This window comes from Rhododendron vialii, chromosome 7a (genome assembly GCF_030253575.1).
Source record: "Rhododendron vialii isolate Sample 1 chromosome 7a, ASM3025357v1".
NCBI lineage: Eukaryota > Viridiplantae > Streptophyta > Magnoliopsida > Ericales > Ericaceae > Rhododendron > Rhododendron vialii.
In genome coordinates, this window is record NC_080563.1 from 9,111,254 (window position 1) to 9,124,834 (window position 13,581).

General features: G+C 37.5%; 1 protein-coding gene across 2 annotated transcripts; it reads left to right on the forward strand.

The window, feature by feature from the left end:
- Positions 1-9,061: 9,061 nt before the first annotated feature.
- On the forward strand, positions 9,062-12,860 carry LOC131331930 (glucan endo-1,3-beta-glucosidase 11-like). 2 transcript variants are annotated; one of them, XM_058365901.1, is made up of 3 exons: positions 9,062-9,568; positions 9,663-10,774; positions 12,514-12,860. In XM_058365901.1, exons 1-3 carry the CDS (start codon positions 9,505-9,507, stop codon positions 12,583-12,585), a joined length of 1,248 nt encoding a protein of 415 aa, XP_058221884.1. In that variant the 5' UTR covers positions 9,062-9,504; the 3' UTR covers positions 12,586-12,860. The 2 variants fall into 2 exon arrangements, with proteins under 2 accessions (XP_058221884.1, XP_058221883.1); XM_058365900.1 differs by having other exon boundaries at positions 9,663-12,860.
- Positions 12,861-13,581: the final 721 nt, after the last annotated feature.

Sequence of the window (13,581 nt, forward strand, 5' to 3'; positions counted from 1 at the left end):
ATCGGCGGCTATGCTTAAAACATTAAAATTTTAGTCTAAAAAGCTTTGATGAAAACTACAAACGTTCTAGAAATCAGAAAGGCGACAAGTACAACCCTTGACAAGAATCAGAAATAACGTGTGGAATGATTTACTTCATCATTTACTTCCCGGGCGGGGCCCTCTTTTACCTTGGAATATCGTTCAAATTCTATTGTGAAGTACTCCCTCCATTCCTATATAATTGTTCATTATAGTTTTGCATGTATTTTCAACGGATTATAATTCTCGACGCATATTGCTAAAAATATGCAATATAAATCTTTTTTGATATCTCAATTTTTTCTATAAGACAATAATTTCAAAAACATAAAATATAATGTACGTTGAGAGATATAATTAAGCCGTTAAAAATGCACGTAAAGAAACAATGTACATTTGTATGCTTTTTGTTGTTTGAAACTCATTCTTCATAAAGTAAATGTTTTACGCTTTTTGTTGTTTGAAACTCATTCTTCATAAAGTAAATGTTTTACTAATAGGTGAAACTCATTTTTCGCTTTGGCAAGTGGCTATGCATTTAATAATGTTGGTCACGTTATGGATTGTCATTCAATATAGACCATTAAATTGGGAAGAAAAGAATTGACCGTTGGATTTGAATTTTTGTCAACTCATTTTGATTAGGCCATTGTGGAGCTTAAGGATACACTAAATGGACAACTTTTGGCTATTCAATTTTGGTTGTGGATGCTCTAGTCGCACTGTCTTTGCTCTCTACGGCTACTCTTGTCCAACCGGATGACAAATGGGTAACTATTTGGGACCCGGGGATCTTGTAGGGTGCTCTGCCCTACAAGGGTTGTAGTGCAGCTGACTGCGTCGTTCCGTGTCAAAAATATATTTATAAAACCGAGAATTAACTACTACTTCGTAGAATAGTGGTCAAGACCGAGTATCGTTCCAACGGAGACAGTATGGCTGAGTTACGACAAATTTGATTAATTTTTAGATTAATTCGGGCAAAAGAAAAGTTTGATTGATTGATTTGTTTTGAAGAGCTAATTAAACTAAAGAGCAATTTAATTAAAAGATTTAGAAACAATGGAGAAAAATATCTACAGTTTGGAATTCACTCCGATTGCGTAACTATGACATGCATAGATTAGGTTAATTATTCGGATCAGAATAGATTATCGCTAGGGCTTGCAAACCCTTCCGATAATCGTGAAGAAAATATATTGGGTTGTTAAATGGCATAGACTATCCCATAGCACAGACCGTCACAGTAGCACGGTCTAGCCGCCTAACGACACGATCCGTCTTACGAGCATAACCTATCTCAGAACTCCAACCACAATCAATGAAAGCCATTGCAAAACTAGGTATTTGAAATCGCGAATACAAATACTCAATAGGTAGAAAGAATAAAAACCAATTCATTCAATTGAAACGAAGAGGATTCTTAGTTTTACAATCAATCCGAATAATAAACATAAAACCTATGAATAAATCAAAGTTACTTGGCGTGGAGTTTCATCCTCCCCTAGTGTGGTGTAAACACCTAGACAAGGGGTTTAGCCACTCATGGTTGACTATCTTTTTGCCGTGATCCCATCCATCCTAAACTGCCTCCACGGCCGAGCCGAACTGTGATACCTCGAGCAAAAACCCTACCGTCCACTTATAAGCATTGCCGTGCAAAAGTTTCCTTGCGCGCGCAATTAGACATTACCCCAATGCCAATTAACTTGCTTTATGTCTAGGCTTAATTGAGACGTACACACACGGGTTGTAGACGATCAATTCTCATCTTTGCGGCAACACTTTGTAAGACCATTCAAATTGCATGTTTTCGCACCCATCGGTCTAGGCCTACAAACACCACAAAACGCTAAAATATACCAAGTAACAATGTAAACGGACCGGCAAAGCTTAGATTAAGTTGATTAAATGGGTGCTTTTCAGCACCTATCAGCAGCGCACAACCATCCATCTCATCAATCAACAGTCCAGATTAAAAATCAATTTTGACCAGTAAAAATTATTTCTTACCAATCAAAATTAAAAAACACATCTCAAACATTCATTGCCGAGATCGACGACATGTGTGCGCCTTGCAAAGTGTGTTGCACTATAAGATTTCTCAATCCAATTGCAATAAGTCTACAATCACCGCGCGGGATGGGATGGCCGGCCACCGAACGCATGTGGGGCCCACTCCAGGACCCTTATGAATGATCCGAGCCGTTCAATATTTTAAAAAAAAAATTCGAGTGTGCTCCATGAAAAATCAGCTCAATCCAATAGGTACTCGAGTACCTACGTACGCATCGGATTGAACTAATTTTTCACGGAAACAACTCAATTTTTTTTTAAAAATTATTGAACAACTCAAATAATTTATACGGAACCTGAAGTGGGCCTAAAGTAGATCCCACAGGTGGCCGGCCACCGCACCCCTGTGGGGTGACCGGAGACTTAGTGATCCAATTGTTTAGGGAGTAGTTATCAGCAATAAGGTTGGCATAGAAAGTGGGGAAAGTGATGTACCAAAAAAAACAAAAATAGTGGGGAAAGTGAACAGATATTTAGAAAGATAAACAGAGCTATTTATGTAATTATGTTATGTGGAGTAGCCTATCAGCGAAGTCATTGTCAGATTGACAATTCAATTTAGATATTTCGATGAAAGTATATTTTTTCGTCTTTAGAGATATTTTGTCAAACCTTTTAGTTATTTTTTACTTTTTGAATGTACAATTTAGATATTTCGTCCCCTTATTCAAAACATAAAAAAATTATTAAAATGTTAAAAAAATTTACTAAAGATGAAAAATAGGCAAACCTATATAGAACTTTTTAATAGCAAAAAGAAATTTCAAAACTGCAAACCAAACACAATGAGTATGTTTTGCTGGCCGCTTTTAGGACATGTACACTAACAAAAATGTAGTATAATTTGTATTTTATCTATCATCCTTTTGCTTCCAAGCTCTAGTAACCTCTCTATAATTCTCTCTATCCATTAAATATTAGTAATAGAAAATATTACACTTGAAGAATATATATTGTATACACATACATATTGATATATACATATATAAGTGTATACACGAATAGATAAGCTTCGTCCAGCCAAGAAACAAGATCGAGGAAGTCTTTGGACACTGGAACCAGGCAAGATCAAGGTCGTCGAACCTCACTGTTGAAGATTGACATCACCGGACCTCCATTGTAGATCATCATCAATTGAAACCCAGATCGGAACCCAACAAACGAAGAAGATTGAGAGAAAGAACGAAGACGATTTGTATGTTTGCAGTCAATTGATTCCCATATTGGAGTTGATCATTTGTTGTAGAGAGAAACCCAAGACTTTCTTCATCGGAGAGGGAGAGGGGGTTCGTTACTAATCACATTTGTGCAGAAACCAAGATTGTAATATGTTCTGGCCTAAAATGGGTTGGTGGGAGAAATGCGTTATACTAAAATTAATTAGATTAAATTTTACATATAATCTTTTTTTAAAAGTTGACCTGAGTTACACCTCAACCCACTATGGTCCCGTTTGATAACCGAACTATGTCTTAGAATTGGACTACCAATCTCAAGGGCTTTCTAAACCCCTGTTTGATAACCAGATTATTACTCTGTTGGGATGAGCGGTGAGCTCCATAGGGGGTATTAGTAATACCTCTTGGGAGTTGGTATTCGTAATCCAATCTCAACCCCTTCTTATTACCAATCCCTTCTCATTACCAATTTATTCTATTAATCCAATTCCATCATCTAATCTCATCTCAAACAAACATTATATTAATAATCTAATTATCTAATCTCATCCCAAACAAACATACTCATTATCAATCCTTTCTCAGTAACAATCCTTTCTCGATCATTATCAATCATAATCCTAATATCTCCTCACAAATCTCATCCATCTATCATTGTTATCAAACGGGGTCTATGAGTTTAATTCAACCCTTGTTCCTGGTCAAAGTAGCTCAAATTGCATGTTTGCCTATTCTAGTGCACATGCCCGTTTGATAACCGGACTATGCCTTAGGATTGGACTACCAATCTCAAGGGTTTCCCAAACCCCTTGTTTGATAACCGAATTATTACTCCGTTGGGATGAGCAGTGAGCTCCATAGAGGGTATTAGCAATACCCTTTGGGACTTGGTATTCGTTGTCCAATCCCAACCTCTTTTCATTATCAATCCCTTCTTATTACCAATTTCTTCTATCAATCTAATTTCATCATCTAATCCCATCTCAAACAAACATGATACGAAGTATTAATAATCCCATCATCTAATCTCATTCCAAACGAACATACTCATTATCAATCCCTTCTTATTACCAATCCCTTTTCATTTCCAATCCCAATCTTAATCCCATCTACTTACGAATCTCATCCATCTATCATTGTTATCAAACAATTAGGTTCTTGAAACTTGATTCGACTTTGGATTGTCAATTTTGCTTACTAGTATGTACTTAAACTAGATTGTGAGGATAATCGGTGATGTGAATCATAGGATGTAAGTGTCATGCGATGTGCAAAACCAATGCAATCCCATAAAGTGTTTTGCCAGAGCGGCTAATTCGGTCGTTCATCTTGACATAGACAGTTCGAATTGAATCTGGACGCACATACAAATCTGCCATGTCCATTGCTCGATTAAAATCTGAGCCGTCGATTGATTCAATTTCAATTGCAGGATAAAAACATTAAAATTAGTGTCAGGTATTTTCTTTGAACAGATATGCTCAGAACAATACAAAACTATATGTAAATTGATATTTATAATAAATATCACCAACTCCTATGAATCTATTGGGAAAAGAAAATAATAGAACATTGATTTGGATTATTTTGAGAATCAAAACTAATAACTCATGTTGTCAATCATTTGGGCTGTTTTTTTTTTTTTTTTTTGGGTCAATCGATAGAAGAGATCATTTTACATCAGATATGAAGTATAAAGTAGAAACTCGGGACACTATATCAATTGTGAGAGTCCACGAGACAATTAAGCCCTGAAAAATCAGGATTCCCTAATAATCCGTAAAAACCCTAATGGTATGAAAATGAATCACTAATTAATACTATCAATTAAAAACTACGCTAGCAATCAATCACATAACGCAGAGATATACGTGGAAAACTCCAGAATGGGTAAAAACCACGGGAATGAATCAAATCACTATAATCATTGTGCAGTTACAGATATAGCTATCCAAACGTAGTAAATCCTCACAACGTTCTAACTACTACCTGCCGAGTCACACGTACACCGCACCCAGTAATCTTAATTGCCAACGGCCTTGAGTCCACAAGCCTTCCAATTAACCTTATAAGAATAGCTCTTCAAGATGCCTGTTGCTTCGTTGCTTCGATGTGCCGCACACCACTCTTTTTCTCTTATTACAGTATAATATATGTGGCTTTCCCTCGTTGCTTTTACTGCCTCCTTTCTTTTTATATGGCTGTGGTAAAACCTAGGAATGAAAAGTCCATGTCCATAACTAGTTCTCTTGTGTTGACTTTTTATTTACGGTACTTTTCTCATTTAAAAGGCAGAAGATTCCGATTGATACCCAAATCAATTCCTCTATCAATCCGTCTTCGCCAAAATTCATCCCGTTGTAGTTGATTCCTTTTTATCCAATTTGCTCACTCGGAATTACAAATAAAGATTCCTTCCACTTTAATCCTATACAGACTCACTAGCCTATTAAAAATAATAAAATTACAACTCGATAAAAATTATGTATTTTGTCAAACGGAATTGCCAATACACAAAGACTCAGGAATATGGTCCTTACAAGCCCAACAACTCAACCAATACAAGAAATAAGTCCAGGGTAGAAACAAAGAAAGAAAAAAAAAACCCTCTAAGGAAAAAACAACCACACGCAAGTGGGGAGACTCAAATTCCTGATCTCCTAGTAAAATGCAAAAATCCTAACCACCTAAACTAGCCCCAATTGATTAATCATTTGGGCTAATTGAACATGAAAATTTTGAAGATATTTTTTTTAAAGTTCAAATTTTGAAAAATAAAGCAATGAAATTGGTAATCTTAGGTATCCGTTTGCTTGACGGAATTAAAGAGAAGGGGTAAAGAAATATCAAAGGATATATCTTATCGAACTAACGGTGATCGCATTAATAATACTGCATTTGTCATGGTATTGTATATCTGAGATGATCCTATATAAGAGAGTGTCTAAATCAGATCATACAAACTACTTTAACACAGGCTCCGTTTGTTTGAGCGTAAAATATTTTCTTGAAAAATATTATACTTATTTTTGGATTTTTGGTTGTGCAAAAGACAGGAATATTTTACTAGGTAAAACATTTTATTTCATTTTCATATGGGTGAAAATGTTTTCCCGTTTAAAATGGTGGTAAGTCATTTTCCGAATTTTGACTTCCCTGCTCAACTAATTATTACGATACTTTACTGAGTTCCCCATAACACCAATCTCATCCACCTATGACCTAACCCTATGCTTTCTCATCAAATATGACAAAAATTTGAATGTAAGACATACATACAAACATACATACATCATTTTCCAACTATCAACCAACCAACCAAAAATAAAAACGAAACTTTTGTTTTTTGCAAAATCATTTTACATGAAAAAACTTTTACATCGGAAAACATTTTACTTTGAAACAAACGGAGCCCTAATATGTAATCGTTTTGAATGCAGCTAAATCAATTCGGAATTAGTCGATCAAAAAATGAAAGCTTAAAACTTGGACCTGATAGTATTTGAAACGGACATTAGAGCAACAACATCAGATTCAATATATACATAAAAATAGGTAAAGTAGAGAACTTGACCCCAAAAATAACCATGCAGCAGCTTAGCTATTACTTTGGAAATCCCACATTTTCTACAGTTGTTAGCTAAAGATAGTTATGCGCTGTACAGAAGTCATGTATTTGTTTATTATTTTTCTGGGCATCTCTCTCTTTAGCAATGCATTGTTTATTGTTTGTCTGGGAATGAAATACTAATATTTTAATTGAAAATAGGTAAAATAGATAAATTGGTACAATATTAAAAGAGATGTGAATAAAAAAAAATGTGCATCGTTGATTAGGATACTTTTGGCTATCAATCGGTAAACTTACTTTTTAGTATGCCAGATTAGAAAAGCTGTAGCCTGTCGGGTAACTTTTGCCGCCCATACCAACAAACGGCTACATAAAAGATTCGTTGATCAATTTGATCATGTCAGTTGGCTCAGTGGTTTTTGCCTTTTTGGCATGAGAATTATGCGTTTGCTCATTTCTAACACATGAAGTTTAATTCTCATGGCTTCTACTGATTAACTTAAAAGATCCATTCACCTCTACGCGTAAGCGTTTTAAGCGGCGGTGAAAATGGCCGTAGAAATTAGGTTCGAATTGTGCGCAACTAACCCAAGAACTAGACAGTCTGCATTACCGAAAAAGGAAAAAAATTTAGTCACCGAAAGTTTCAAAAATGCTTTGCATGTATGCCACCAAACGGCTCTCGTTGCAGTCCAATAGTATACTATAATCTGTGGACCAGGAGAGAGAAAGAAAGAGGAGATGGTCCCAATAAAGCCCACCTGGCCTGATGGAGAATGGCGGCCATGTGAAGTCTGTCGGTCGAGAAATTTTTCGATGCCGATCAGTATCACGTGGTGTCAACTCGGCGGATTTAGGTCGTCCATTACGGATTTGGACGGTTCGGATTTGAAGAGAAAAAGAGGGGAGATAAAATAGAGAGAGTTTCAATCTGAATTGTCTAATACACTTTTGCACGGTCCGGATAAACTGTTCGGGCACCACATAACACACACCCGGTATTGAAAAATTTCTCCGGTCGGGGCGTAAATTACTATGGTTTATTTTTACCCACACCTGTTGCAGCAGATGGTCGTTAAATGAGATGGCACAAATATTTTAGGACGAGGGGGGCTGCTGTGCCCATTTATGGGCCCACTCCGGTCTCGGTCCGATGATCGGAAGCGTTCACTTCGTAGAACTCATCGAGTAGAACAACTATGCAGAAAATCAGTTTAATTTGATATCATTAAGTGCCTGATCGGAACCCATACAACTCTCGGTCCATGGGTTACAATGGATTTGATCCAGTGTTTTGGATCAATTCTTTTCAAGATAAAAATGTTCCGATCAGTCACTTAACGATATCCAATTAAACTGATTTTTTGCACAGTTGTTGTACTCGACGAGCTCTACAAAATGAACGCTTCCGATCATTAGAACGAGACCGGAGTGGGCTCCGAATTCGGGGACAGCAGCCCCCAGCTCCCAATATTTTATGGGTTTTGGATAGTTGAAGAGGTGTGTTAATTTACGTAGAAAATCGCACACGTAAAATGATGCTCTATCGAAATACTCCGTAGTATCTATACTCCTAGAAAATGTGCGATTTCAATATACATACATACTTCATGTGTCAGTGTAAGTACAAAAAATATGCATCGAGAAGTGTGTTGGTTTGAAAAAACAGGATAATTTCTCAATTATTTGACTGTTGATTAATCATTTTGATTATTGACAGATCCTATGATCCTTGCTGGTCTCTCCCGACATTATGATTCACGGGATCTACAATGCTAAAATAGTGATTTTCATGGATACATATGTAAATGTGTATTAAAATGTGTAAAAAATATGTTAGAGTTTGTGTTTTTTTCATAATTATTTAATAATTAAAAAAAGGTCGTAATATTCAAAAAAAAAAATAATTACACTCCCTTTAGTTTTCTTTTCAAAACAGCGAAGTGAATTTGAAATGTTATCTTACTAAGTATGAAAGAGTATATAAACGAAAAAATACTCCCTCCGTTCCAATTTACTTGTTCCAGTTCTATTCGAACTGGATAAAAAAACTAGTTATATCTTTAAATTGGTAATAAATTTTTTATCCAATATGGATCTTGTTTGATAGATCTCGATTTATTCTATAATACATTGTTTTCAAAATCACCTAAAATATTATAAATTACAAGATATAATCAATTGAAAAGTGACACAAACTTTCAAAAGTGATAATTAAATTGGGACGGAAGTAGTAATTTGTAAATTGAAGTCACAAGAAAAACAAAAAATTGTACTACTCCAATGTAACGGTGCACTAGAAAATATCTCTCCTCCGTACCACAAACTTTAATAAGGGAGGGAGAAATATCTCGCAGCCAGTGCAAATACATCACTGGTCACGGTGGTCAAATTAGTCAAGGTGTCAGTAGTCACTAAACAAAATACTATTAAGCTTCAGGAGGTTTTTCTCCTCATTCAAACTCCATCCAACGCCATCATCGATCCGCCTTCTTCTTCTAAGCCGTCCTCAAACCCCGTGCGCAGCCGTAGCCCTCAATCCTAACCCAACAACATTCACCAGAGGTGTCGCTATTGACGCCGCCCTCACGTACCTCATCACTCACACTACTCCCTCTGTATTCTCTCTCTCCTCCTCCCTCATCATCACCTCTTCCAATGGACTCCAACACAAGTCCCCTCAACTCTCCCTCCTCATTACTCCTATTCATCTTCATCACGGGTACCTCGTGATCTTCTTGTTCCATTGCTTTTGCTTTTTTGTTTTTATAATTTAGGTGTGCGGGCCAGCTAATTCTACACTTGAAAATGTGCAGGTTTTGTGATTCGTTCAACGGTTAACGCCGTCGGCATAAACTACGGCCAGATCGCGAACAACCTCCCGCCGCCGGAACACGTCATCCCCCTCGTCCGCTCCGTCGGCGCCACGAAACTGAAACTATACGACGCCGATCCCCGCGTCCTCAAGGCATTTGCCAACACCACCGTCGACTTCACCATCGGCCTCGGCAACGAATTCCTCTCCAAGATGAGAGACCCAAACAGCGCCCTGGCCTGGGTCAAGACAAACGTCCAGCCCTACCTCCCATCCACTAAAATCACCTGCGTCACCGTCGGCAACGAGGTGCTCACCTTCAACGACACCTTTCTCAACGAAAACCTCCTCCCGGCCATGCAAAGCGTTCACAGCGCCCTCGTCCAACTGAACCTCGACAAAAACGTCACCGTCACGACCCCGCACTCCCTCGCCGTGTTGGAAACCTCGTATCCGCCGTCGGCAGGATCCTTCCGGCGAGATCTGAGGGCTTACATCACTCCGATCTTGGATTTCCACGTGAAAACCGGTTCGAACTTCCTTATCAACGCGTACCCGTACTTCGCGTACAAGGGGAGCCCGAAGCAGGTCCCGATCGACTTCGTTCTGTTCCAGCCGAACGCTGGAGTGGTAGATCCTGTGTCGAACCTTCACTACGACAACATGTTGTTCGCGCAGATCGACGCGGTGTACTCCGCGCTGGCTTCGCTAGGGTATAAGAAAGTGCCGGTGCAGATATCGGAGACTGGATGGCCGTCCAAAGGAGACGAGGACGAAGCAGGGGCAAATCCGGAGAACGCGAGGAAGTATAATGGAAATCTGATGAAGTTGATTGCGCAGAAGAAGGGTACGCCGTTGAGGCCGAATAGCGATTTGAACATCTTTGTCTTCGCGTTGTTCAACGAGAATATGAAGCCCGGGCCGACGTCGGAGAGGAATTACGGGCTGTTCAAGCCTGATGGAACGCAGGCGTACGGTCTCGGACTAGCGGGAGTTAGCGCCATTGGTGGAAACAGTAGCAGCGGCGGCGGGAATGGGAGTTTTGCGCCGCCGCTGTTGTCGCCGCCCGCGGCGGCGAGCTCTTCGACGGGGTATTTGGCGATATCGGAGGCGGTGAGTTTTTTTGGCCTTTTTTTAGTGTCTAACGTGCGCAGGGTTGCTTTATTAGATTTTGTTGATTTTATATGATGCGTATTTTAGCTAGCGACATTCGTTTTTGAGTTATGAAGGATTTGTGGACACTTGTCCGTACAGTGCGTTATTCCTCCGTAGAGTACCTTGTCCAACATTTAAAATTGATGGGACATGTCAGCGACTATGGGCATGGGTACAAATGATGCACGTGGAGCTTATTGTAGCTAAAGGAAATACAGTACTAATAACCTATGAGAAATGATCCGTCTCATAGTGCGAAAAATAAGTATTTTAAAAATAAAAATTTCTGTGGAACGGAGCCTCAATATTTTTTAACGTGAAAAATCAAGATATTTGGATATTGAGATAAGTGTTAGATCGATTCATTCAATTTTTAGTTTAGAATTTAGAGGTAAGAATTCTAAACCAAAAATTGAATTTATTAAGCACTTCTCAACATAAAAAATTCTAAAATCAGTCAAATGGGCTGATAAAGTAAGTGTGTGAATATGTATAAAATACACAAAAATACGTGTTTTCCTTGTTTTTCAGTGTGTTTATCGTTAGCCCAGTAGACTGACAATAACAAGACCGTCTCAACATATGGATAAAAATTGATTTCTTACCGAAATGGAAGCCGGTATCAATTGCGGTTAGTTTAGGGATCGGGATGCTCTTCGGTTACCGTAGGATTTGGATTGGTTTTATGGGCATCTTTGAGTCTACCTCGATGATCGAAGCTCTTTACTTTGTAAAGATCATCGAGAACACCACATTTATGCAAGAAAACACATTTTTTTTACTTAGTGTTTAGTCTCTGTTGTTTTAACATAAACCTGTTCCAAAAATAAATGCTACACTCGATGAACATGATTTTGGAAGTGATTGATGTTCATATGATAAACTTATTAGTAAAAGTGAAGGATTGATGATTGAAGAGGAGCTGAATCCTTATTTTAGTGTAGATATTGTACAGTCATGCATGTCTTTGGTGCAAAGGTGGAGTATTTTAGGTGGTGCTTCCACCAATCCTTATTTGTTTTATGCAAATTTTTTTCGCGTCTGTTAGTTTTGCGCCAAACTCTTTATGTATTATTGATTTGTCTTAATTAGAGAAATCGAAAAAGTAAAAAATTATGACTTTTATACAAGTATATTTGGCTTTTTATCAGATATTTCCCTCTCTTTTTTTGGATAAAAGTCAATATTTTTTATTTTTTCGATTCCTCTAGTCGAGACGTACCAATATTATATAGATTTTTTGGGCAAAACTACCAAATGCAAAAAAAGAAAACAGCTGTTGCCTACAACGTATGGATTTGTGGAAACATGGCCTAATGTTTAAAGATGAAAGAGCTCTGAATAATCTTTCTTACATAATGCTCTTAAATTACGAGGTACTCTTTTCATAAAGTTACTTCTCAACTAATGATGTTGGCAGTTTTTGTGATGAGACGTGATGATTGGATTATTGGAAAAAGAAAAAAAGAAAAAAGTAACTCATGTAGGTGGCTTTTCGGTTACCCTCTCCAAGAGTACTTAATAATTTTCCATGAGTTAGCTGATTTCTTGGATCCTAATTTTCGCATCAATCATTGAAATTAAAGTAAACCCACATTATATCGTGTCATTTTCCAAAGACTAACTATTGGAATCATCATTCTATTATGAGCTTTTGGTGTTGCGATATCTTACAAAACTGTTGTCTTTGATTTCAGGGAGGACTGCATCTTGGCAGCACTCGCTTGTTTTTCCTGCTGGTGGTTGGATTAGTTACTCGACTATTCTAGGTTTTATTTAATTTTTTTTTTTGTTGTCATTTTTTAACGACAGGTTTAAGTTCAAAATTCAAAACATTCAAATGACCATCAAAGCAATATCAGCTCCAGCAGGACAGAACTTACTGTTGTTTCCAGTTAGTTGTAGTAGCTTTGCTGAAATTTTCCCCCATTTTTATTTTAAGGAATCGCTACGTTCACTTATGTTGAATTTACTTGGAGAATTTTAAATAGTCTCTCGATCATTGTACAAGGCTTCTCTGGTTAATTTATCTTCTCTCTTTCAATCGGCGTTGATTATTTTGATATATATATTTCTCATCTACTTTTTATCTTTGGCAATGAGATTTTGTGATAGATGGAAATGGCATGATCTTTTGCGGGGCTATTCATATGGGGTTATTTCAATTTTATTAGAGTTCTTCGTTAGAATGCAGTGAGATTGATCGAGCAGAAATAAATGAATCGAAGCTGACAAGAATAACTTGAGTTGTAAAAAATATATGCCAATTGAAAGATCTCAAAAGTGGAGTACTCCTATCCTATAGAAAAGAAATGTCATTAGCGTAGTCGGGTCCTCTACTTTCTTTTCGAAAGAAGAATGAGCTCATTAATAGTAATTGAAAGATTGGAGGCCACTTTTTCTCTTTTATGGTTGGCATTGATGTGTCACCTTTTCTCTCAACGTTGGATTGTTTTGCTGGAGATAGAAACAAAGGCTAAACTTCTAGGAGAGGCAGGTAGGTTGCTACTACTAGGTTACCCGTTAGATATTTTTCGAGATTGCTAGTATTTATTGCTGGAATTGATTTTGGCATTTTACTTTTTTTTTTTTTCTTTTTTTGAAAATACAAGAATATCTTTTTATGTGTGAGAAAGTGGCTGAATATTAACAAACAAAGGATAATTTGGTGAAATGTAACCTCTTTAGTTCGTGAGCGTTAGGAGCATCTTGCATGGTACAATTAGGTACAGTCTCCAGTCTCTCGTGTTGAGCTAGTACTTTGT

Excerpts from the sequence above, each read along its gene's own strand:
- LOC131331930 (XM_058365900.1), top strand. The coding sequence starts at position 9,505 with ATGGACTCCAACACAAGTCCCCTCAACTCTCCCTCCTCATTACTCCTA. Across the intron at positions 9,569-9,662 it reads CCTATTCATCTTCATCACGG|GTTTTGTGATTCGTTCAACG; the intron begins GTACCTCGTGAT and ends GAAAATGTGCAG.